This window comes from Ahaetulla prasina, chromosome 11 (assembly GCF_028640845.1).
Source record: "Ahaetulla prasina isolate Xishuangbanna chromosome 11, ASM2864084v1, whole genome shotgun sequence".
NCBI classification, from domain to species: Eukaryota; Metazoa; Chordata; class Lepidosauria; order Squamata; family Colubridae; genus Ahaetulla; species Ahaetulla prasina.
Genome location: NC_080549.1, coordinates 14,651,217 through 14,678,551, shown reverse-complemented (window position 1 = coordinate 14,678,551; position 27,335 = coordinate 14,651,217). Strand labels below are relative to the sequence as shown.

The 27,335-nt window shown below is 44.3% G+C and overlaps 1 protein-coding gene across 1 annotated transcript; it reads right to left on the bottom strand.

Moving 5' to 3' along the window:
• Window positions 1-1,067: 1,067 nt before the first annotated feature.
• Window positions 1,068-27,335, bottom strand: SPRY3 (sprouty RTK signaling antagonist 3). The gene is made up of 2 exons (XM_058154630.1): window positions 27,234-27,335; window positions 1,068-6,529 (listed from the first exon to the last, which is right to left on the bottom strand). The coding sequence occupies exon 2, from the start codon at window positions 6,480-6,482 to the stop codon at window positions 5,568-5,570; it is 915 nt and encodes a 304-aa protein (XP_058010613.1). The 5' UTR covers window positions 6,483-6,529; window positions 27,234-27,335; the 3' UTR covers window positions 1,068-5,567.

Genomic DNA, 27,335 nt, shown 5'->3' with positions numbered 1-27,335 from the left:
TGCGTTAAGACCATAGAGCTGATCTGGGAAGTCAGTAGGGCCCTTGAAAATGCTTTTCGATGGCTTTTCAGTTCCCGGTTGGTCTTTTTTTTTTTTATTTCATTGCACTTCCCTCCCCGTTTTGCTTTCAATTGGAAGCATCACCTTGGCATATGATGTGCGGAAGGTAGTTATTTCAAGCAAGGTGTGCCACAGACATCTGAACTGCAAGTAAGGTGTCATCTTTTTTCAGTTGGCTGGTGCTGTTAGCACCGGTGAAATTTCCGTGTCTCACTTCTTCATTTATTTCCCCCGCCCCATCTCAAAAAGCTTGGAGCCGGGCATTTCTATGAAGAGCAAAGCATGATCCAGGGTCAGATTTCTGTCCTAGATCATCAGTCCATCGCTGATCTCTTCCTGATTCACAATTTAGTAACTTTAATCTGGTGAAATCACAGCTTTCATTGCAAAGTTTCACACTGTTCAAGAAACAGAAGTGTGGATATGCAATAGTGCCTTTTTAACTGGATACTGTCTTCCAAATTGGGAATTCTCAGGAAGTGGGGAAGGAGGAGGAGGAGGTGAAGGAGGAAGAGGAGGAGGAAGAGGAGGTGGGGAAGGAGGAAGAGGAGAAGGAGGTGGAGGTGGAGGAGGAAGAGCAAGAGGTGAAGAAGGGAGATGGAGGAGGAAGAGAAGGAGGTGAAGAAGGAAGAGAAGGAGGAAGAGGAGAAGGAGGTGGAGGAGGAAGAGCAAGAGGTGAAGAAGGAAGAGGAGATGAAGGAGGAAGAGGAGGTGAAGAAGGAAGAGGAGGAGGAGGAGGAAGAGGAGGAGGTGAAGGAGGAAGAGGAGGAGGTGAAGCAAGAAGAGGAGGAGGAAGAGGAGAAGGAGGAAGTGAAGGAGGAAGAGCAAGAGGTGAAGAAGGAAGAAGAGGTGGAGGAGGAAGAGAAGGAGGTGAAGAGGAGGAGGACGAGGACGAGGAGGACAAGCCATGGCTGGCTTACATCCTCTAGGACACCAAAGCCCACCCAGTGGCACTCACACTTTTTGCAACACTTCACATCAAAACAAGAACAAAAAAGGATTCAAAATGAATATATAGATATTTTTATTGTATAGTTGCTTTGATGTGGCTTTTGAACACCACCCATAGAATTGATTTTTCTTCTCATTATTTCACCAGTGGTTCAAGAAATTCTTTACTATGGTTTGCAAGAAAAAAGGAAGAGGAGGAGGATAATTAAGAAAGTTGTAATAAATACATTAGGATGCATTTTAACCCTTTAAATAAATTTCTGAAATAAATAGCTTGCTTTGTTGCAGAAGATATGAGTATGGTTAACAAAAAATATATACAACAAAGAAGGAAGTATACAGTCAGCCATTATTATATTGTATACAAGGTCTTGCAAAAAACACAATTTGAGGGAACACGCTAGTCAGAATGCCTTCCGTTCGAGATCCTAGGAAGAACCTTCCCAAAAACAGACAAAGAAAAGTATCTCACTTATAGCAGAAGCCATAAATGCTTGGGATAGGGGCAGTGGTGGGATTCAGCCAGTTCGCACCACTTCGGGAGAACCGGTTGTTAACTTTCCGAGCAGTTTGGCAGACTGGTTGTTGGAAGAAATCATTGAGGCAGAAAACCGATTGTTAAATTACTTGAATCCCACCACTGGATAGGGGCCTTTAAACTGGGCAAGACAGAGGATGATAGCTTCAAATGTTTATGAAAAAAAACAAAGAAAATGGGCAGATATTCAAACCATTATTATTTTGGCCAGACAAACTGTGACAGGTGACTGTGGACTCAAACAATGCCCATGATTGAATCATATTTAGCCAATGGTATCTAGTCAGTGGTGGGATTCAGCCGGTTCGCACCGATTCGGGAGAACCGGTTGTTAACTTTCTAAGCAGTTCGGAGAACCGGTTGTTGGAAGAAATCTTGTTTTGTTTTGTTTTTCCCCACTTTACAGGGGTAATCCTGTAAGGAAGGCAGGAAGGAAACATTCTGGTGGTGTTTCTAGCCTAATCTTTATTGCCCTGCTTACAGAAACTGCCTCTTGGTTAACCCTTATCACATTGTAACAGCTAAGGCGAAGCGCCCATCGACGTGAGTGATGATGAGTTGGCCACGCTCATACGGTCACATGACCACCGAGCCATGCCTACCCAGTTGGTCATTAGGGCACAGAACTGGTTGCTAAATTATTTGAATCCCACCACTGTGTTGAGGTACCCATGAAGTAAGTCTCCACGTGACCGAACAGAAGAGAACTGAATTTTCTTGCTTATCTTAACAAAACTCCTGGTTTACCTCTCACACACAAAAAAAGGTGTTTTCAGACGGATGTTTTTACTGTTTTGATTTTCATCAAAGGAGACCGTTTTCACAAGAACCTTAAATCAGTAGCAGTAGCATTCTGCTAGATTTGGGAAGCTTCCCTTCTCCACTCTTGACGCACGCAAGGAACTGTATCATTAGAAAATCAGTGGTGGATTTCAAATTTTTTTACTACCGGTTCTGTGGGTGAGGCTTGATGGGTGTGGCTTGGTGGGCGTGGCAGGGGAAAGATACTGTAAAATCTCCATTCCCACTCCACTCCAGGGGAAGGATACTGCAAAATCCCCATTTCCTCCCAATCAGCTGGACTCGGGAGGCAAAGACTAGATGGGGGCGGGGCCAGTCAGCATTTTTACTATCGGTTCTCCAAACTACTCAAAATTTCCGCTACTGGTTCTCCAGAACTGGTCGGAACCTGCTGAAACCCACCTCTGTAGAAAGTTGTTTCCTAATGAATTAAATGTTCCAAAATTGGCATAATGCAAAAAAAAAAAAAATTCAAGGCAAGGCTACGGGTATGTCTAGTCTAATGAAATGAACGACTAGGGATGACATGATAGTCGTCTTCCAATGTTTGAGGGATTCCTATAAAGGCGAAGGAGGTCAAACTATTTTCCAAAGCACCAAAGTAACAATGGAGGAAAACTAACCAAGGAGAGAAGCAATCTAGAACGAAGGAGAAATTTCCTAACAATGAGACAATCAACCAATGGAACAGCTCGCCTTCAGAAGTCCTGGGTGGTCCATCAGTGGAGGCTTTCAAAAAAAAAAAAAAGACTGGACAACCGTTTATCTGAAATGATATAGGGCAGTGATGGTTAACCTTTTGCCATTGCATGTCAAAAGCGTGAGGAGCATGGGGTGGTCGCGTGCCCGCGTGCCCAAACCCATCATTCAATGCCTCCCCGCTCCCCTGCGCATGTGACACCCCTACGCTCCCCATGCTTTTGGCACATGATGGCAAAAAGGTTATCAGTGGGCCCAGTAGGCTCATTTTGCACCCTCCCCAGAGACTTTCTTGGAGCCTGGGGAGGGCAAAAATGGCCTTCCCCATCCCCCAGGAGGCCCTCAGAAGGCTGGAAACACTGAAGCTTGTAGTACCAACCCCAAGCTTGTAGTAAGAAAGGCTCTTATTATTAAATGAAATTCATTTAAGGAATTGGGTGGATCGTTTCAACTATTTTCCTACTCTTGCGCCTTATTCCTACAACTTGTTATGAATGGTTGACCCAGTCGGCTAATCCCAAGGTTTAAAACACCCAGTCAACCGAGTCTTGCAGAAGTTTAAACTAATTTCATTCGGCTGCCTTAAACTTAAGCCAAGTGGTGAGGGCCTCTAAATCAATTGAACAGCTTTGTCTACTGATGAGTTTGCTCCCATCCATGGTGAGTATGTGCTGCCACTAAATGACAAGCTGAAATTAAGCATACCCTCCATTTCAAGGACCTGCAAGCTAGAAACACAGATGCTCCTCACAGTTTTGGTCTAGCTTGGTCTAGTAACTCTGCTACACCAACGAGCAGGTTCCCACCAACCCAAAGTAGTCCTCATGAGGCACTCTTCTTCCTCAAGGCACATGGGATTGAATTTACAAACCTTTGGATGTGAGGGTTTCTCCATGACCTCTGAGCTGTGATTCTCCCCAAATCCAAAGATCTAGCTTTTCTTCCGCAATGCCTAGACACAATGCAAAGCTTTGGGGGAATTGTGCGTTACGTTGGTCTTTCTAAAAGAGTGGGATTGAGGTGCTCAGGTAAGACAAGGAGAAGATTCCAGAACACGTCAAACAGATGATACAGCTGAAAGACTGTTCTTGCCCTCCTTAAATGAGAAGCTACATTTTCACTGAAAATGAAACTCTCCATGGCCAGGCAAAAGGGCATGAGATTTCTGTCCCTTGTACGTTTCCACTTGTGCTTCAAATAGAAAATAATAATAATAATAAATGGGTCACGGATGATGCCAGGTTTAAAAATGTTGTTACTTTTATTTGTAGAGCGGGGCTTGATTCTGTAACATCCCAAAATAGAACCTCTGTGTTGGGAGCCAGGAAAGGGGGGGGGAAACCTCCAATTCAGAAGTGGCATCTGCAGGTAGGACCTCAGGAGGACTTGGTTAGTTGGCAGTCTCTAAAAGGGGTCGGAAAAAGAATAATTCAGTTGTCCAGAATCCCTCAAGTTAAATCAACCGGCAAATCAAAGGACTGTAATTGTGCAAGACACTCTACACCCATGATGGCGAACCTGTGGCATGCGTGCGAGAGGTGGCACACACAGCCCTCTCTGTGGGCACACACGCCTTAGCCAGCTGGCCTTTGCAGGCTGTCTTTGGGGCATTTTCAGGCCATTTGTGGGCCATTTTCAGGCTTGTTTGTGGGCCATTTTCAGGCTTTTTCCAAAAACAGCCTGAAAAATGGCCTGAAAAACACCCTGGAAACCAGCCCAAAAGACAGCCTGAAAAGAGCCAAAAAAGAGAGGCATGCACACGCCGGCCAGTTGGTCTTCGGGTTTGGGCACTCAGTGACGAAAAGGTTCACCATCACTGCTCTACACTGTCCTTCTGCCATGCTTCCAAAACAACTTAACTTCCCTGTATAACCAGTGAAAACCTCCATGTCATCTTTTTCCACTCTGGAAAACCTCACACCTGGCTACAGTTTAGCAGAAACCACCTGTTCCTACAGCATTTTTAATACGTCAGTTGACCAGCCTCTTCCCAACTGCAAACTGTGCACAGCAGATGGAAGGGTGGAATGCGAGGGGGACAGCAATGGTGGCCCGACAAAAAGAAAAGAAAAGAAAGAAAACTGGGTTTTCCCAATGGCCTTGTCCTCATGAGGCCATGTTTTGGATGCAATCCCTCTTTTCTGGAACCCCGACAGATGAGTCAACTCATAAGGCATTCTGGAGGTCACACTCCTGAGCCAACCCATAGCAAATTGCATCTTCCCTCCCACCGGCCCCCTTCCACACCCAATCTGATGTCCAAGATGACTAGTGCATGCCTCCACCTGCCCTTGGCTAGGACCGAAACGTGGGAGGCCTTAAAAAAGCTCATCTTGGACACAGTGACCCGTGGCTCCCTCCATTCCAGAAACGGTGGCTAACCTCCCAGGAGAACCTCAATGGCTAACCAGCAATTTTGGTTCTCTGCTTTGTTCTCGGCCAGAGGCTCTCAAGAGAGGGGAGCCGAAAGAAGGAGGTCAAAGAGAACCGCCATTTCCCTATCCCTTCCCGAAAGGAGTCATACTGGTTTGTCCAAAGTTTTGGGGAGAGTGAGACCACTAGGTGGGGAGATCTTCCTGCAAACGGTATTGGTGTGGTTCCGGCAGCGGCAGCCCGGCCGTTTGACGGCATCATAGCCCTTCTGGCAGAGTTTGAGGCAACCAAAGGTAGGTAGATAGCAGCATAGGCAGGGCATGAGCAAGGAGAGGAAGCCCATGGCCAACCAACGGGCGCAGCAAGAGCCAGGACCACAGGAGCAAGGGTCATCTGCACAGGTGTCCTCATCGTCTGAGGAACAGTGGTAGAAGATGCCCTTGACACAGCAGAGGCAAGTCCCGTAGTCAATGAGGTTCTCCGGCGAGCAGAGGCAACGCTGGTTGCAGAGCCAACAGGAGGGCAAGGTGCGGGCAGCCGCGCACTGGGCACATTTGCAATGACCACATTCTTCACAGATGAAGAGATGGCCCGGGTGAAGGGTGGGAGGTTTCTCTGGGGTCCCCTTCAGCAGCTCTTCGGCCTTCGGGTCGCTTGCCCGAGGCTGCGTCCGGATGAGTGAGTGTCCAGAGTGCGATGGCGTGATAGCCCTGAGGAGGTGCTGCTCTGAAGCGGCCGTGCTGTGGGAGATGGAGCTGGCTGTGCTGGAATGGCTCAGGGGCTGTTGGAGCGGTAGTGTCTGATGCGGTTGGCTGGAGTGAAATTCCTGGAAGACGGAGGACACCAGGCATTCCTGAGTCATCTCCGCTTTATGGACTGGCGGCGTCTGGGACACAGCAACCATGGAAGCATCCTGTTTGCAGGCAGGTCTCTCCACGTAGTCATTGGTGGCATGGGTGGCACGGATCTGGCTGATGGAAAGGACCTGCTGGGACTCTTCCGGCATGGAGTCCATGACTTCTTCAGGGCTGTGCTCAGTGGTGCTGGATGCCAGAGGCATTCTGGGAGAGCAGAAAGGCTGGGATCAACAGGGAACATCAGAAGGTCCTGCAGGGAAAAGAAGAAGAAGAAGATATGAACAACAGCAGTGTTAATCCCAAGAATGAACAATATCATCAGGGGGGGGGAAATCCCTCCAGTGCTACCCAAAATCATATGGCTGCTGAAAACACCCATCAGTCTTCACTCAAGGGACAGCTATAGATCGTGACATTCCAGGTGCACAATTCCATATCCTGGAACAGGAGATAGAAGTTTCAGAGATACAATCCAGCTAGAGAAGGTTCTTTATTGCAGATGTCATATATAAAGAGAAGATCTGCCCAACTGTAGAACCCAGAAATCAACGGAAAGAGAAAAGGATATGTGTTAGCCCCAGATTCCATGGAGGAAGGGGTCAAAGAACAAGAGGCAAACCCAGAAGAAAACAGAGAGATAACATCAAAGACAGACTACAATAACAATGGTTGAGGCCGCCAGAAGAGCAAGAGCAAGAATTCTACACCCGAAGCAGTAAAACAGGAAGTAAAGAAGAAGTTAGCTCCAGAGTTCAAATTCTAGGTTTTTTCATGTGCCTTTTGAGTCATTGGAAATTTGGCTGTTTCTCCTTCCAGCCTTCGGAGTGGGGGGCACTTGCTCACTGTGGACGTAAAGGTTCTGCTTAGCCTTGCCAATGTCAGTTCTTACATTTTCTCCAGTTCCCTGCACAAAAGTGGATTGGATTGGCAATCGATGTTTGCTTCAGTACTGGGACTGTAGAAAGCTAGTTAAACGGGACAAAATAACAGGTGGGGTATACAACTTTCTCTTCCCACCTGTTCCCTTGCTGCCTTCCTTCCTGTATTGGAAGAGATGTCCCTAATGCCATGGTTGATAGATCCTAGACAGGAATTTCTTAGGAAAGCATAGAAATGCACGTTTTTCTCTTGAATTGGAAACTTATTTGAACAGGATCTGATTGGTACCTTTGGTCCTTGCTTAACTCATTCAGCAACAGTTCAAACTGAATGACAGCACTGAACAAGTGGTAATTACTACCTGCCCTTGGAGTTCTAGCCATTACAGCATCCTGAAATCATATCATTTGTAATTTGCAGCCTTCCCTGCTGGTTTTCCATAACCAAAGTCAATGGAGAAGCCAGCAGGAAATTGGGGGTCACACTTATATAGCATAGCATAGCATAGCATAGCATAGCATAGCATAGCATAGCATAGCATAGCATAGCATAGCATAGCATAGCATAGCATAGCATAGCATAGCATAGCATAGCATAACATAACATAACATAACATAACATAACATAACATAGTTGGAAGGGACCTTGGAGGTCTTCTAGTCCAACCCCCTGCCCAGGCAAGAAACCCTATACCATTTCAGACAAATGGCTATCCAACATTTTCTTAAAAAATTCCAGTGTTGGAGCATTCACAACTTCTGGAGGCAAGTTGTTCCACTTATTGATTGTTCTAACTGTCAGGAAGTTTCTCCTTAGTTCTAAGTTGCTCCTCTCCTTGATTAGTTTCCACCCATTGCTTCTTGTCCTGCCCTCAGGTGCTTTGGAGAATAGTTTGACTCCCTCTTCTTTGTGGCAGCCCCTGAGATATTGGAGCACTGCGATCATGTCTCCCCTAGTCTTTCTTTTCATTAAACTAGGCATACCGAGTTCCTGCAACCGTTCTTCATGTGTTTTCATAAGCAAGGACCTTAGGTAAGCAAGGACTTACCTAAGGTCCTTGCTTAATGACAGCAAAACTGCTGTCACTAAGCAATATAGTCATGTGAATTGCACTTCATGACTGCATTGCTCGATAACGGCCATTCCAGTCCCAATTTCTTTCATAAAGTGAGGGCTACTTGTTCTTATAGAGAACATTTGGATGAAACAACTAATTCAGCCATCTCTACTGAAACACAGGATCATTTTACACTAATTCCCAGGTTGACAAAGTCTCTGATTAGGCGACGTTTGATACCAAAGCCTGTAATCTATTGCACGGCTCAACCAAAATGCATGGTTCACACAACAGGCTAAGAAAACAAGCGATTATCACCACATCCTGATCCACAGGTTTTCATCCCGAGCCACAGATAGCTTAGCATGTTGTATGAATCCATCCCTTCCCCAGCATGCTAGTAGGGAACTGTTACCCAACTAGGAGCCTAGATAGCAAGACAGCTGTTATAAAAGAACCAGTCATATCAGCCATTTTGCAGCAAGGAAATCACAGAACTATAATCATCTGAATCATATTGTTCCTTTCCTTGTTTGAAAGCTCAGAGCAGCTAATTTGTGTCCTCTCCAGGCCACAATCAGGTCCACATTTTCTCCGCTGCATCCCCATAGCCCATCTTTGCCCCAGTCCCCAAGAAGATGTCAAAGCTGAGGTTCAGGCTTAGCATTCACTGATTGGCACTCCCTGGTTGAGTTTTGTAGCCTCAAGTTAAAAATTTGCTCAATAAACTGTAGGGACAATTGAAGAATGTTTGAAGGCAGTTGCTTCAGTTGATGGAACTGCAGACTCATATGACCAAGGTCCGTACATTGCATTAAGCAGCAAATGTCTTATCTGCTGTGGTCCCTAAGCCTAGGTTGTTATGGATGCATCCTTCAACAAAACGTAACATAGCAGAATATGCTAAGCCCGTCATTTACTTGGCTTGGATGATATAGGACCTGGATTAGTTGGTGGAAGGAGGGACAGAGAAGCTTCATTGATCAGTCCAGAGACATTGGCCTCTCGGGGATCAGGGCAGGGGTGCTATTTGTCAGGTTCTGGAGAACCGATAGTGGAAATTTTGAGTAGTTCGGAGAACCGGCAAATACCACCTCTGGCTGGCCCCAGAGTGGGGTGGGAATGGAGATTTTGCAGTATCCTTCCCCTGGAGTGGGTTGGGAATGGAGATTTTGCAGTATCCTTCCCCTGGAGTGGGGTGGGAATGGAGATTTTGCAATATCCTTCCCCCAGGAGTGGGGTGGGAATGGAGATTTTGCAATATCCTTCCCCCTGGAGTTCCCCTGCCATGCCCACCAAGCCACGCCCACCAAGCCACACCACACCCACCAAGCCACGCCCACAGAACCGGTAGTAAAAAAAAATGAATTCCACCACTGGGTCAGGAGGGAAAAAAATTATTTCTGGGGCAATTGACTGGACATAATCCATGGATTGCTCTCAACTTCTTAGAGAAAGCCTGATTTCTATATTATAGTCTTCCCAATCTGGTGCCCACTAGTTGTTTTTTTGTTTTGTTTTTTAAGATGACAACCCTCCATTTGAGCTCTGGGGTCCCACCACCGCTGGAGGCTGCCAGGTTAAGAAAGGAGCCAACGGGGAGAACGTGATGTCCAAGCCAACAAAATTACACAAGAGCTGGTGCTGCCTTGAACAGCAAACCGCTGACGGGAAGAGGCACCGCGGTGGGAAGATTGATTTTCATTGGTCGGGTTGACCTTGAAGACGAGTGGAAGATCACGATCTCCTCCCTTTGATTGCTAAAAGCCAAAGCTAATTTGGGCTGTTCCACCCATCAAAGGGAAGATAAAAGAATGACAAGCAGCTTAAGATTCATTGTAAATATTCTTTTTGGGGGGTTCCAACAAAAAGGAAGAGCAGGAGGAAAAAAAAGAAGATGATGCAAATCCTAATTTGAGTTGGACCAGTACGGTACTCAATGCATATGAGAGTTTCTTCTGCATCGCGGGTGCGTAACATGTGCCAACCTAAGAACTGTTCCAAGCTCTACGTGGTATTTTAGAATAGAACAAAATAACAGAGTTGGAAGGGCCCCTGGAGGTCTTCTAGTCCAACTCTCTTCACAAGCAGAAGACCCTATACCATACCAGACAAATGGGTCTTCAGCAGTGGTGGAATTCACATTTTTTTACTACTGGTTCTGTGGCCGTGGCTTGGTGGGCGTGGCTTAGTGGGCATGGCAGGGGAAGGATACGCAAAATCCCCATTCCCACCCCACTCCTGGGGGAAGGATACTGCAAAATCCCCATTCCCACCCCACTCCTGGGGGAAGGATATTGTAAAATCTCCATTCCCACCTCATTCTGGGGCCAGCCAGAGGTGGTATTTGCCGGTTCTCCAAACTACTCAAAATTTCCGCTACCTGTTCTCCAGAACTTGTCAAAACCTGCTGAATAGCACCCCTGCTCTCCAGTCTCTTCTTAAAAGCTTCCAGTGATGGAGCATTCACAACTTCTGAAGGCAAGCAGTTCTACTGGTTAATTGTTCCCACAGTCAGTAAATTTCTCTTTAGTTCTAGGTTGCTTCTCTCTTTGGTTAGTTTCCATCCATTGTTTCTTGTCCTGCCTTCAGGTGCTTTGAAAAACAGGTACACAAACACACACACACACACACACACACACACACACACACACGTCTTGTCTGTGGCAGCCCCTCAAATATTGGAACACTGTTATCATGTCACCCCTGGTCCTTCTTTTCAATAGACTACAGTAGATAAACACAATTCCTGCAACCATTCTGTACATGTTTTACTGGACATGTGTCCAGTCCCCTAATCATCTTTGTTGGTCTTTTCTGCAGTCTTTCCAGAGCCTCGACGTCTTTTTTATAATGTGGCGTCCATAAAGGGGCGCAGTATTCTAAGTGTGATCTTGCTAAGGCTTTATAAAGCAGAACCAACACTTCCTGTGATGATCTTGGTTTGATGATCCCTCTGTTAACGCAGCATAGGATTGTGTTTGCTTTTTTTGGCGGCTGTTGCACACTGCTTCAACAAACAACGGGGAGCTTTCTTAGACCTCTGCTCCACTCCGCAGTTGCTGCCTAGTCTCCTGAATCCCCCTCCCTAAGAAGGGACAAAGGAGAAGAGAGCTGAATGAATCCCCCGTACGTTTTCATCGTAAGATTTGGCAAAGGCAGCCAAAGATGTCTTCAGAAAAGCCGCGCTGGTGACAAGAGGAACAAGTGGGAGCGTCGGAGGGACCATCATCCCACTCCCCTTACAAGCAGCGGTGAAATCCAAATTTTTTCACTACCGGTTCTGTGGGCGTGGCTTGGTGGGCTTCAGAGGTGGGTTGCCCCCGGTTTGGATCGGTTCTAGAGAACTGTACTACTCAAAATTTCCGCTGTACTACTCAGAATTTCTGCTACCGGTTCTCCGAACTACTCAAAATTTCCGCTACTGGTTCATCGAACTACTCAGAATTTCTGCTACCGGTTCTCCGAACTACTCAGAATTTCTGCTACCGGTTCTCCGAACTACTCAAAATTTCCGCTACCGGTTCTCCGAACTACTCAGAATTTCCGCTACCGGTTCTCCGAACTACTCAGAATTTCCACTACCGGTTCTCCAGAACCTGTCAGAACCTGCTGGATTTCACCCCTGCTTTCCAGCTGGCTTCTGACAAACAAAACCAAATCAGGAAGCCGGATTTGCTGAACAACTTAACAACCACAAGGGGGGGAAAAAAGGGCTTGTAAAATCAGGCGCAACTCACTTAAGGACTGCATCCTTTAGTGACAGATGCTCTGATTCCAAGTGGAGGACTACCTATGACTCAGAGCAGTGAATTGGTATTTGCTATTCTAATAGCAGATCCTTCATAAAAGTTATTGCATTACATTCTTGATGAAATTATCTTTCCACTGATATATAATTTTATGGCAAGACTCCAAAAAAAAAAGTGGTGTTATTAGCTAGTTTTAGAAAATACACTTTTCCCAAAAGGTTTCCACAGTTTTGGCCACTACTCTTTCTGTGTGTGTGTGTGTGTGTGTGTGTGTGTGTGTGTGTATGTAGGTCTTTGGTTATTCGGGTTTTCTCCCGCGTAAAATTAGAAGTGTCTTGGCGACGCTTCGACGAAATCTCATTCGTCATCTTCAGGCTTTAAGCACCAAGCTCGAAGATACTTCTAATTTTACGCGGGAGAAAACCCGAATAACCAAAGACCTACATACAAACACCCGCGAAAACCTCAGAAAACATATATATAGAGAGAGAGGGGAGGGGAGGGAGGGAGGGAGATGCGGGAGGGCAAAGGTTTCCCTATCCAGTCAAGCCTGATTCTAGGGCACAATGACTATCCCCATTTCTTGGCCAAGTGAGCCAGCATTGTCCAAAGAGCCAGTTTGGTCATGTGACCAGCATGGCTATATGCCAAAGGCACACATACTGTAGAATCCGTTACCTTCCCACCAAAGTGCTACCTATTTATCTACTCGTGTTTTCATGCTTTTGAACTGCTAGATACCCTAGGCATAAGCTGGGGCAAGGAAAGGAGCTCACCCCATTGCACAGAGCTCGTGCTTTGAGAACTGACAGCTCAGCGTCTTGTATATGTATGTGTATGTGTACATGTGCATGTATATGCATACAGATAGATACCAATACCTACACTTATAGCTATAGCTCTACATATACGAGACACTGAGCTTGTCAGCTGTCAAGGCCCAAGCTCCATGCAATGGAGTGAGCTCCCATTCCTTGCTCCAGCTCCTATCCACCTAGCAGAGTGATGGCTAACCTTTTTGCCATTGCATGCCAAAAGCATGGGGAGCGTGAGGTGGCCGCGTGCCCACCTGCCCACACCCATAATTCAATGCTTCCCCGAACCCCCCCACGCATGCACGCGTAACACCCTGATGCTCCCCCCGCTTTTGGCACACGATGACAAAAAGGTTACCAGTGGGCACAGTAGGCCCATTTTTCGCCCTCCCCAGTCTCCAGAGGCTTCCTTGGAGTCTGGGGAGGGCGAAAATTGCCTTCCCCATCCCCCCGGAGGCCCTCTGGAGGCAGCCTGTTTCCCGACTTCTGGTGGGCCTGGAAGGTTCGAAAATCAGCTCGCCGACGCGCACATGAATGCTGGAGCTGAGCTAGGGCAACGCTTGTGTGCCCACATATATGGCCCCGTGTGTCACCTGTGGCAAGCGCGCCATAGGTTCATCATCACAGACCTAGCAGTTTGAATATATATACATATACATACACACACACACACACAAACAAACACACACACACACCCCATAATATTCATTGACTGGACCCATGACTGAATGAATCCCAAATTATTCAGCTCCATGTTAGCTTAATGTTTTTGTGTGAATCTATTTGGGGATTTCCCATAGTGTGAGAAGGAAGGAAGGGGGGGGGAAAGATCATATCCTAGCACTCATCTGATCCAGTGATGGGATTCAGCCAGTTCGCACCACTTCGGGAGAACCGGTTGTTAATTTTCTGAGCAGTTTGGCGAACTGGTTGTTGGAAGAAATCATTAGGGCAGAGAACCGGTTGTTAAATTATTTGAATCCCACCACTGATCTGATCCCTATTGAGGATGAAAATGGAGGCGGTGCACAAAGGAAGAATGGGAGCTCTCCCCTGTGATTGCGGGGGGGGGGGAGAGAAGAAAATCACTCTACACAAAATGCATATTTGGAAATCGACACAATTCGCCAAATCCAATTTCTTTTGTTCTTTCTAGAGATCCTGACCTAGAGTCAGGAGCAAAGTTGAAAAAAACAACAACAACCCCAACAACCTTATTTTTAAAAACAGCCTCCAATGCAGAGGAAAATCAACAAAAGCAAACGCATTCAATTTCTTCTTCTGTGTTAAGGACCCACAACTGTCACTCAACCATTTGGCAAGGAGGACTTCCCCATTTCGCAGACTACAATCCTGGGTCACGTCTATTGTCATTAGCTCCCTGGCCCTCAACCAACCTCTGAATATAAGGCTGCACTTTTAGTCTTTGCTGCAAGGAAGGTAAACACTACAAGAGAATGGGCGCCCATTCAGACCGAAAGCTCTTTCTATGCCGTGGAAATGCGAATGCTCCTTCAGATATCGTCATCCGACAGCATTTTGGTGTGGCACGAATTATAGAGGAGATGAGAGAAGGCCGGCTCCGCTGGTATGGACATGTCCTGAGAGCAGCACTTTCCAGTGTGGCCAAGACTGCCAAACCAACTAGAAGTCAATGGGTGGCAACCTCCCGGGCATCCAAAACAGAGATGGCGAGACATCATCCACAAAGATATGCAAGCTGCAGGTCTGCGCCCTGGAGATGCAGTTGACGGTGCAAAGTAGCACTCAATCAGGGGTGAAATGCTCCCGGTTCGAACCAGATCGGACGATCCGGTAGCAATGGCGGCGGGTGGTTCAGAGAACTGGTAGCAAAAATCCCTGCCCCGCCTCCCACATGCCCAGCTGAGCCACGTGATTGTCAGAGCCTTTTTTTTTTTTTTTACTTTTCAAAGCATTTTTTTAACAACATCTTCGGCTAAAGAAGTTGTTTAAAAAAATGTTTTTAAAAGGTTCTGACGATCCCCGGTGAGGTGCCTGATCATTAGAGGCTTTTTTTTTACTTTTAAAAACATTTTTTAAAAGGTAAAAAAGCTGAAGCCTGCTAGGCAAAAAATGGGGGGTGTAGGCAAAAAAAGGGGTGGGGCGGGGGGTTCATTTGAGAGAGAGGGAGGGAGGGAGGGAGGGAGGGAGGGAGGAAAAAGGAGAGGAAGGAAGGAGCACAAACCTGGCACTAGACGTAGCTTCAGAGGATAATCCAGGGCTGGAAGGGACCTGGAGGTCATTTAGTCCAACCCTGCTCCAGCAGGACATTGTTAGTGAGTTTCTGCTTTTTGATCCCCAGTCACATGGTTACATAGCCACGCCCACCCAGTCACATGAAACACACACCCCACCAAGCCACGCCCACAGAACCGGTAGGAAAGAAATTTAGATTTCACCACTGCATTCAATGATCTTGAAAGCGGATTCTGCACCTGTGGGAATATGCTAGGAAGGAGGAGGAGGAGGAGGAGGAGGAGGAGGGAGGAGGAAGGTCACTCATTAAGTACAAGAGAGTCATGTATCCTGGATGGGCTGCCAGTATTTCTAGGATCTCAAGAACTTAAAGAGTTCTTGAACCATTGAAAAAGGAACCCAATCGCTTTACTTATTATACGTATTCTTTATTGGATTAATAACTTCTTTTATTCTGCCTGAAAGTCAAGGCAGCACATGGAAAACTCCTAACTTTTCCTGCAAAACAGGATGCAGAATAACAGAGTTGGAAGGGACTTTGAGAGGTCTTCTAGTCCAACCGCTACTCAAGCAGGAGACTCTATCCCTGTTTGAGAATTTATCTCTGGATAAATTGCTGTCCAATCTCTTCTTAAAAACCTCCAGGGAAGGAGCACCCACAGCTTCTGGTGGCAAGCCGTTCCACTGGTTAATTGTCCTCACTGTTAGGAAATTTCTCCCGACTTCTAGGTTGCTTCTCTCCTTGATTAGTTTCCATCATTGTTTCCAAACGACAATCCTGTGAGGTAGGCAGAGCTGAGAAAGAGCGACTAGCTAACCCAAAGCCATCCCAGTGAATATTCAAAGTAGAGACTGGACCTAAGCATCCCTAATTCAACACTTAACCAAGAGATGTTTCCACAGTTCAAGATGAGCTTAACCACTTACCGTATTTTTCAGAGTATAAGATGCTACGGACTATAAGACACACCTACCTTTTTTTGATGAGGAAAACAAGAAAAAGAAATCTGCCTCTGCCTCCCAGCAACTTTGCCTCATTGCAGCAAAGAGCAAACAGCCTGCTTTACTTTCATTTTCGTTTTCAGCATCGCTTGATTAGCACAAGAAAAAAAACTGCTCCCAGCAATTTACCTCCTTGCAGCAAGCAGCAGAGACCCGTGCAGCAATAGGCCATGGCAATCCCTGCAGCCTGAAACAGCTGAGAGTCGGGAGGCCGATCCAAGGGAATCAACTTGCGCTAATCAGGCTGTGCTGAAGCTGAAATGGGCTGTTTCTTCTTGCTGCTTGCTGCAAGGAGGTAAATTGCTGGGAGGCAGAGGCCAAAGGGTGGAGGCCAGTGGGTGGGCGGGGCTACATTCGGTGTATAAGACGCACCCAAATTCTAATCTCCTTTTAAGGGGGAAAAAGGTGCGTCTTATACTCTGAAAAATACGGTAAGTATTATATCACACCAGCTAATCACATAAAATAGTCATCTTGCCCTATTACAGTCTCAAATCGCATCTATCATTCAACCAGCCAACTACTTGGTTTCTTACCCTCACCGGTAGCTGAATAAACCACTACTGGCTAGGTTCACACAATACCCTTAAATATTACACTAGCTGGAATCAAAAATCTGCAAACTCTGTTGATAGCCACCCAAACAAGCCCCATTACACTTCAGTAGAATAATCATCTCACAAGGCACATCATAAAATAGATTTTAAAAAAATAAATTAAAAAAAATGCTAGAGAGACTCTTGGCTCAACTCATCTCACAGGGGTTGCTGTTGAGGGGTAGAATAGGAGGAGGAAGGAGTATTAGGTACGTTTGCTACCTTAAAATATGAATGAATGAATAAATAAATAAATGGTTTTTTACCATACAGCTCATCAGGAAAGTTGGAAAACTATGAATGAATGAATGAATGAATGAATGAATGAATGAATGAATGAATAAATAAATAAATAAATAAATGGGAGTTTTTTACAATACAGCTCATCAGGAAAGTTGGGAAACTATGAATGAATGAATGAATGAATGAATGAATGAATGAATGAATGAATGAATGAATGAATGAATGGATTTTTTACCATACAGCTCATCAGGAAATTTGGGAAACTATGAATGAATGAATGAATGAATGAATGAATGAATGAATGAATGAATGAATGAATGAATGAATGAATGAATAAATAAATAAATAAATAAATAAATAAATAAATGGGGTTTTTTTTGCAATACAGCTCATCAGGAAAGTTGGGAAACTAAGAATGAATGAATGAATGAATGAATGGGTTTTTTACCATACAGCTCATCAGGAAAATTGGGAAACTATGAATGAATGAATGAATGAATGAATGAATGAATGAATGAATGAATGAATGAATGAATGAATGGATTTTTTACCATACAGCTCATCAGGAAATTTGGGAAACTATGAATGAATGAATGAATGAATGAATGAATGAATGAATGAATGAATGAATGAATAAATAAATAAATAAATAAATAAATAAATAAATAAATGGGGTTTTTTTTGCAATACAGCTCATCAGGAAAGTTGGGAAACTAAGAATGAATGAATGAATGAATGAATGGGTTTTTTACCATACAGCTCATCAGGAAATTTGGGAAACTATGAATGAATGAATGAATGAATGAATGAATGAATGAATGAATGAATGAATAAATAAATAAATAAATAAATAAATAAATAAATGGGGTTTTTTTTGCAATACAGCTCATCAGGAAAGTTGGGAAACTAAGAATGAATGAATGAATGAATGAATGGGTTTTTTACCATACAGCTCATCAGGAAATTTGGGAAACTATGAATGAATGAATGAATGAATGAATGAATGAATGAATGAATGAATGAATGAATGAATAAATAAATAAATAAATAAATAAATAAATAAATGGGGTTTTTTTTGCAATACAGCTCATCAGGAAAGTTGGGAAACTAAGAATGAATGAATGAATGAATGAATGGGTTTTTTACCATACAGCTCATCAGGAAATTTGGGAAACTATGAATGAATGAATGAATGAATGAATGAATGAATGAATGAATGAATGAATAAATAAATAAATAAATAAATAAATAAATAAATGGGGTTTTTTTTGCAATACAGCTCATCAGGAAAGTTGGGAAACTAAGAATGAATGAATGAATGAATGGGTTTTTTACCATACAGCTCATCAGGAAATTTGGGAAACTATGAATGAATGAATGAATGAATAGGCTTTTTTTTTTAACCCTACAGCTCATCAGAAAAGCCAGGAAACGTTATAGGAAACTCACCTTGTAGGGAAGATGGGCAACATAAAAAAATAATAATTAAAAAAAATGTGTTAAAATAAATAACCTGTCACCAACGCCAGCTCTGTTGACCCTAAGAGTATAGTTACAGTAGTGGCCAAAATTGTGGAAACCTTTTGGGAAAAGTGTCTTTTCTAAAACTAGCAAAGAACACCACTTTTTTTGGGAGTAGTACTGTAAAATTATATATCAGTGGAAAGATAATTTAATCAAGAACGTAATGCAATCACTTTTGTGAAGGATTTGTTATTAGAATAGCAGTTACAGTATAAAGAAGGAAAGGGAAACGAGATATACAAAAAACGTAGAAAAAACAAGATATACAAAACTTATCACCATAGTAAAAACGAGATATACAAAACTTATCACGTCAGCTGATACTTAGTTGGGTAACCTTTAGCATGAATTATGGCCTTACAACGTCTTCCCATGGAGTGAACCAAGTCTTTTAGTTCTGCAGCTGTTATCATGTGAAACCAAGACTGAAGGATTGTTTCTATTAACTGGATTTTATTGCTGGGTCGCTTCTGACTAACAAGTTTCTTTAGTCAGCTCCATAGATTTTCAATAGGGTGAAGGTCTGGGCTATTCCCAGGCCATTCCAGCTGTGGAATAGGATTATCTTGAAACTCCAAAAAAAAATAAATAGTGGTGCTATTAGTTATCAAACCCCAAAAATAAACTTTTCCCAAAAGGTTTCCACAATTTTGGCCACTACTGTACAACCACCAGCCAGCCCAGGAGTCAGGACACGGCTCTGGATGCAACCCTTAAAATCCACTGTCCCGAACGATTGCTATGCTGCCCACAGGTTCAATTGTGATTATTTCAAAAATAATTGCTACCAACCTGCCTTCCATTGAGGACCTGTATACTGCACAAATCAAGAAGAGGGCCGTGAAAATATTTACAGATTCCTCTCATCCAGGACATAAACTGTTTCAACTCCTACCCTCAAAACGACGCTATAGAGCACTGCACACCAGAACAACTAGACACAAGAACAGTTTTTTCCCGAAGGCCATCACTCTGCTAAACAAATAATTCCCTCAACACTGTCAAACTATTTACTAAATCTGCACTACTATTAATCTTCTCATCGTTCCCATCACCAATCTCCTCCCACTTATGACTGTATGACTGTAACTTTGTTGCTGGCAATCCTTATGATTTATATATATTTATATATTGACCATCATTTGTGTTGTAAGTGTTGTACCTTGATGAAGGTATCTTTTCTTTTATGTGCACTGGGAGCATATGCACCAAGACAAATTCCTTGGGTGTGCAATCACACTTGGCCAATAAAAGATTCTATTCTTTTTTTTTTCCCATAAAAAAGTTTTATTTTTACAATCATGTCAAACAACTCATCCAATGTACAGTTATATACAATTAGTCGGGCTTGCCCAGTCACCACCCCCCTTTTTAACACTCTTCCCTCTTCTACCTTCTTTTACTTTCCTAACCTTCCTCTCCTTCTCTTATCTACATCCTCTCCTCCCTCCACCCTACACCTTCCTTCTCCCTCTTCTACCCCTCTTCCTTCCTCTTCTCCTCTTTCCTACCTCCTACTCTCTCTTTTCTCCCTCCCCACCGTTCTAAAATGGTAACTGGGCAGACCCGACCCTACATTAATTATATTTATACATCTTCAATAATCCCTGTACATTAACTATCACTCCATCTCTAGCCTCAAACCCCCAATTCCCCTCCCCCTTACCCCCCATCCCCCACCCCAACTTCCCAGAACAAGGCAGGGTATCAAAACTAACAATCATAATCTAAAATAATTCCTAAATTATAATCTCTAGTCACTCCACACTTAATCACACTCTCAATTCCCCTCTCCTTCAGAAATATATCTAATACAAAATATTTCGTAAATTTACTCATATGCTATTCGATATTTTTTTATCTGATACTTATTTTGAATATAATCAATCCACATTTTCCATTCTAAAATATATTTTTCTTGTGTATAGTCTTTCAAGTAAGCAGAAATTTTTGCCATTTCTGCCAGATTTGATACTTTGAGTGTCCATTCTTCAATTGTAAGTAATTCTTCTTTCTTCCAATATTGAGCAATCAAAAGTCTTGCGGCTGTTATTAAGTTCAAAATCAATTTAGTCTCTACAGCTGTACAATCCATAATTATTCCTAGTAGTAATTTCTACTAGGAAAAGATTCTATCCTATTCTATTCTATTTGCAGCATCCGCGTTGTGGTGCCGCATAGCGAGGCTTTCCGTAAAATAATCACAACGACGACGTCCGTCTCTCTGACCCAACAGCGTTGACGGGAAGGTCCCTTTAAGACCTGCCACAATTCTCCAGCATCAACTCGAAGGGAGGAGGGAAGCGAGAAGGCGGAAGATTGAATGACAGTAAATTGTTTGCCATTCAGAATGGGAAGGATCCAATCCAGCCGGCAGGAGAGACTGAAATAGATACTGCAGTGAAGGGAAAGAGAGGAAGGGGGTAGGGTGGGGGTGGGGAGGAAAAGAGGAGAATTGGCCACTGCAGTAGACGAGACATGAAAAGCAGACTGAGAACAAGCTGGGAAAACCCCAGACGGAGAGATGGATTTGCTTCTTTTTGTGACAGTGCCTGGCCACGCACCACACTGGGGTTGGCAATCCCAAGAAGCAGACAGGTGGGACCAACTCAAGTGCCACTAAGGGGGGGGGGTCATCCCTTCCCGCCTGGCCTGAAGCCACAGAATGCATTGTAGAGTCCAGAAAGGTCCTTTCTCAATCCCATTTAATAGGAAGAGTGCTTCTGAGCACGTGCCGAGTGCATTCAACGTCACGGAACACCTGCAGAACGGGGGGTGGGGGGGTCCGTTTGGCATTTCAGAAGTTGCCCTGAGTGAGCTCCTGCTGAAACCAAGACGTAGACTCCAAACAGACACAAAAACTCTAGGATTGTTCTTTACCAACCTCCTATCAACATATAAAAGGTAAAAGTAAAGGTTCCCCTCGCACATATGTGCTTGTCGTTCCCGACTCTAAGGAGCGGTGCTCATCTCCGTTTCAAAGCCGAAGAGCCAGCGCTGTCCGAAGACGTCTCCCTGGTCACGTGGCCGGCATGACTCAACGCCAAAGGCGCACAGAACGCTGTTACTTTCCCACCAAAGGTGGTCCCTATTTTTTCTACTTGCATTTTTTTTACATGCTTTCGAACTGCTAGGTTGGCAGAAGCTGGGACAAGGAACGGGAGTTCACCCCCGTTACGCGGCACTAGGGATTCGAACTGCTGAACTGCTGACCTTTCGATTGACAAGCTCAGCGTCTTAGCCACTAATCACAAAGACATACACCCATCTTGTAAACGACTCCACATTGCATGCTTTGGATTAAGCTTTTTGTGGTTCGGTTGTTAAATTGTGTCCAAGTCCCCATGGATTACAGCATGTCAGCCCCCCACCCCGTCCTTCACCATCTCCCAGAGTTTACCCCAATTTCATGTTCATTGCGTCAATGACGCTAACTAACCATCTCATCCTGTGCCGTCCCCTTCTCCTTTGGCCTTCCATCTTTCCCAACATCAGGGGCTTCTCTAAGGAGTCGTCTCTTCTCATTAGGCGGCCAAATCCAAATATTTTTTTTTTTTTATTCAAAAAGTTTTACAAAAATTTTTCCCTTTCCCCCTCCTCCCCTCCTTCGCAACCCCTCCCCCGTCTTCCCGGAACGAGCACAAGGTATAGTTAAAAGTAAAACAAACATATGCTAAAAAGTTTTCGTCCCAACTTAATTATACCCCTACAATCATCAATTCCTAACTTCCCCCAAAAGCAATCAAAAATAATACATCATAATCATTCAAAAACAGTCTGATAACTCTTAGTCTGATATCTACGTTGAATATAGTCAATCCATTTTTTCCATTCCTTTAAGTATCTTTCTTGCGTATTGTCTTTCAAAAAGGCTGATATCTTCGCCATCTCAGCCAAATTGGCAACTTTCAATATCCATTCTTGTATTGTTGGTACTTCTTTTTTCTTCCAATATTGTCCTATTAGTAATCTTGCTGCAGTTATTAGATTTAAAATCAATTTAGTCTCAATTACTGTACAATCCGTAATAATTCCCAACAAGAAAAATTGCGGCAGGAACTTTATCTTCTTTTTCAGAACATTTTGTAAAATCCACCAAATTTTTATCCAAAAGGCCTTTATGTCCTTACAAGTCCACCAAATGTGAAAATATGTAGCGTCATCACAATTACATCTCCAACATTTTGCTTGCATTTCTGGATACATACACGATAATTTTTTAGGATCTAGATGCCATCTATAAAACATTTTATAAAAATTTTCCTCAGATTCTGTGCCTGCGTGAATTTAACATTTCTAACCCAAATTCTTTCCCACGTTTCCAATAATATTGGCTCCTGAAAATTTTGTGCCCACTTTATCATACAGTCCTTTACCAAGTCCCTTTCAGAATCTATTTCAAGTAACACATTATACAATCTCTTTATATGCTCCTGAGACTGATTTCTAATTTGCTTTACCAAATTTCCCTCGTTCTGCTCTATACCAATTTTTTGATCTCCCTTCCATCTAGCATGTAATTGCTCATATTGAAACCAAGTATAATTTTTCCCTTCCTCTCTTAATACTTGCAGAGATTTTAACTGCAAATTACCTCTTTCAGTATACAAAAGATCTTTATATGTAATCATTTCCTGCTTCTGTTCTATGTTTATATTTTCTACTGTATGTCTAGGACATGCCCATATAGGAACCTTATAATTTAGTTTATAAGAGTATTTTTTCCAAACACGCAGAAGGGCATTTCTTAGCACATGATTTTTAAAGGCCTTATCCACTTTTTTGTCATAAATTAAATATGCATGCCATCCATATAACAAATCATAACCTTCTATATTCAAAATTCTGTCCTCTGTTAAATTAAACCAATCACTTATTGCAGAGAGAAATCCAAATATTTTTACTACCGGTTCTGTGGGCATAGCTTGGTAGGCATGGTGTGGCTTGGTGGGCGTGGCAGGGGAAGGATACTGCAAAATCCCCATTCCCACCCCATTCTGGGACCAGCCAGAGGTAGTATTTGCCAGTTATTTATTTTATTTATTTTATTTATTTATTTAATCATATTTTTATACCGCCCTATCTCCCAAGGGACTCAGGGCAGTTTACAGCCAAGTAAAACATAAATATAAATACAAGTTAAAACCCCAATTTAAAAAACTTATTAAATACGGCCGAATATTAAAACCATAATAAAATAGTAAAACCCCATTAAAACCAAATTTAAAATTTAAAATTCTAGTCCAGTTATCTGAACTACTCAAAATTTCTGCTACCGGTTCTCCAAACTGCTCACAGTTTCCGCTACTGGTTCTCTGAACTGCTCAAAATTTCCGCTACCAGTTCTCCAGAACCTGTCAGAACCTGGGCCAAAGCATCTGAGCTTCAGCTTCAACATCTATCCTTCCAAAGAATTGGGTTGTCTTAACAGGGACGAATTTCTAAATTCTGCTGCCCAGTTCTGCATTCGACCCCCTAGCGTTTCTGCAGATGCACCCCTTTTACCCTCAATGCAGGTAGTCCTCGATCTACAACAGTTCATTTAGTGACGGTTCAAAGTTACAACGGCACGGAGAAAAGAAACTGATGACCGTTTTTTTCACAGTTACGACCCCATGGTCACGTGATCAAAATTCAGGCGCTTGGCAACTGGCTCATAATTACGACGGTCACCATATCCCGGGGTCATGTGATCCCCTTTTGTGACCTTCTGACAAGCACAGTCAAAGAGGAAGCCAGATTCACTTAACAACTGCAGTGATTCACTTAACAACCATGGCAAGAAAGGTTGTAAAATGGAGCAAAGGTCACTTAACAAGCATCTCACTTAGCAACAGAAACTTTGGGCTCAGTTGTGGTCATAAGTCGAGGACTACCTGTACAAGCCATTCCTTCTATGCTAATGATAGGACATCTTAGGAGAATAATCATCCTGGCTTGTTTTCAATGCCATCCATTGCCAATTGTTTAGCTGCCCGATCAGGTTGAAAACCCAGCTTAAAGCCCAACAAGTAGCAACTTTTCTAGCCGTTTCCTCTTCCCTGGGAGCATCCTTTTGAAAAGCTTGCTCAATCCCATCCCGAGGGCGTGGTCCCAATGAATGAATTTGGAAATGGTCCCTCCTCTGGCTGCAAACTTCCCAATCAATGAATGCTGATGTAACCCACTAGCTGCAGGCAGAACATCCTGGTTCCAAGTCTTCGTAGTCGTAACTCGAGTACTCTCGGCTCCTGCCAGAGAACTAGACCTTCTTCTGGAGAAACAAGGAGAAGGCTGTAGCACGCACGAACCCACCGGCCACTAACCTACTTTGCTGGCTAGTGGCAGTGATGGGCTGGTACTAGACCAGAGGTGATGGATTTTTTTATAATAGAAAACTTTTACTATTAAGAGCCCACCTCAAGGGATTTCCAACAGTCAGTGATAAGCAATCAGGTTGATTTCTTTTTTAAAAAACCCTTCTCTAAAATGATGATGATGATGAGAGGAGGAGGAGGAGGAGGAGGAGGAGGAGGAGGAGGAGGAGGAGGAGGAGGAGGAGGAGGAGGAGGAGGAAGAGGAGGAGGAGGAGGAGAAGAAGAAGAAGAAGAAGAAGAAGAAGAAGAAGAAGAAGAAGAAGAAGAAGAAGAAGAAGAAGAAGAAGAAGAAGAAGAAGAAGAAGAAGAAGAAGAAGAAGAAGAAGAAGAAGCTATCCCGTTCAATCACATCCAATCCTTGTTGATTCCATGGATGAGCTCTCTACAACATTTTCTTCTTTTTCTTTCTTTTTTAACCTGTTCTTTCAATTGTTTCTTTGCTCTGGTCTGTCTCAGCTTTGATGGCATCTCACCATCTCTTTTCTGGTGGCTTCTTTTCCTTTTACTACTCATCGTTCCAAACACAACTGCCTTTTCCGGTGAAACTAAAATACACACTGCAGATTTATTCACAAAACGCCTTCTTCCTAAAGGAATATCTTCCCCTTGTTTCATTACCATCCTCAATCAACTGGCCTTGGATCATTTCCCCCCCTCCCCACAATCCCCAGCTGCTCAGCCAGCCCCCTTTTCCGGGTTTCTTATTTGCCTAACTGCCCCAAGGGTCTCATCCCCCTTTCCCAAATTATTTTCTGTCTCCAGTTTTGAAGAGTCTATCAAAACACATCAGCTGAGGTTGCATTTTGCCTACTTCAGGGATGCGTAGAATGATGAAGATAGCACCCCAATTTTTTTTTTTTTGCCGCAGCTACATCCACACACCTTCCACAGGAATCCTGCCATCCCCCCCCCAAGCCGCCAAGAGCTTAAAGTTTGGTAGAAAAGACCAAGAAGAAGACCCCCAACCCAATTCCTTCAGCAGACCGCCAAGAGACCTCTAAGACGTTCTCCTAGTCACGATAGAACCCCTCCATTATTCCGAGGCAGATTCGCCTCTCCACGTGAATATTTCATTGAGCGATTTACCCGTAATTGTCAAGAGTCGGAGGCTTTCCTAGTCCTTTTAGCCAGAAGAGATCCATAATCTGTTGCCACTTTCTTGAGCATTAGTAATACTATTTTTTTAAAAAAAAAAAAAGCAAACACCTGTCGGATTATGAGGGATCCGTGAAACGTCCCAGTGGTCAGAAGAAAGATTTGGATCGAATTGCCCACCTTCCCCATTTAACAGTAGCTCTGCAACCAGCATCTGTTCCTTTCTCTGGCCATCCAGTTCTCCTGTTCTTAATTCTGGGAAGGGGAGGGCAGAAGATCTCCATTCAATCCTGATTGCTCCTTTCACAAATCCCCCTCCCCATCCTCCCCTCTCCTTCCCCCCCCCCCAACCCCCGGGCTGCAACATCGTTCATGCTAAACGTTCATGCTATTATTGGGATTTTTTACCTCTTCCATACATATACTGATTGCTTATTTGGAGCCTGCGACTCTCATTAAGTGTTGTATCGTTAAGTGTTAAATTTGTACCCTATGACTTATCATTAAGTGTTGTAAGTGTTATACCTTGATGAAGGTATCTTGTCTTTTTATGTACACTGAGAGCAATATGCACCAAAGACAAATTCCTTGTGTGTCCAATCACACTTGGCCAATAAAAAATTCTATTCTATTCTATTCTATTTTTTTCTTTTTGGCGGGGAGAAAAAAAACGCAAGATCCCACAAGCTGGAGAGTCCACCCCCCACCCCCTATTCTTGTTAAGACAGGGGGTTCACGTTCTCTTCTCTAAACCCGGTTAGATTCCAGAGCAAGAACCGCGGTTTGTCCATTCGGATCAAGCAAGCCCGTAAGGTTGGGATCTGGGCGAAGAAGGGGGGACAGAAAAAAAACTCGCCTCCAAAAGCATCCCGAAGCCCCGTCGGACTGACGAGGACTGGGGTGGGGGGGAGGAGAAAGAGAATCGCGGCCCCTTCCAACCTCCCCCCCACTCCGGCGCCCTCTGCGGCTCGCCCCCTCCCTCAAAAGAGCGACCCCACCCACCCACCCAACGCCAAGAGCGCAGAGAGGACGCATCCCGGGGACGCCCCAAGGTGGTCGACTTGCTCCCCTATTCTGTCGGTTGTTCCACGGAGAAAGCTTCCCCCACCCGTGGGGGGGGGGGAAATCCCCCCCCCCCGTGGAACAGACAAAAATCCCTGCCAAGCGGGTTGGAACGAAGCGGCTGCTTTTAGGGGCAGAGGAGCCGTCGGGTCTCCGCCAGAGAAGTCTCCCCCGGTCCCCATCCAAGATCGCTCCCACCTGCCTCGATGGTCCAGCCGGTTGCGTTGCCCCCTTCCAAAAAAAAAAAAAGCCATCGGAGACCCCCGGTGCGAGCCCCGGGATGGGTCTCTCTCTCTCTCTCTCTCTCTCTCCTCTCTCTGTCTGTCTGGCTGTCCGGGATGCGCTTGGGCGCTTACCTCGGCGCCGCTCTCCCAGCTCTCGGGCTGTCTTGGCCGGGCAATCCCCCCACGGGGTGGCAAGCCAAGGGACGCCGCCAGCGGCCAGGAAAAGCCGCGCCG

Bases quoted from the DNA above. Each gene is read 5' to 3' on its own strand.
- SPRY3 (XM_058154630.1), bottom strand. From the start codon at position 6,482: ATGCCTCTGGCATCCAGCACCACTGAGCACAGCCCTGAAGAAGTCATG.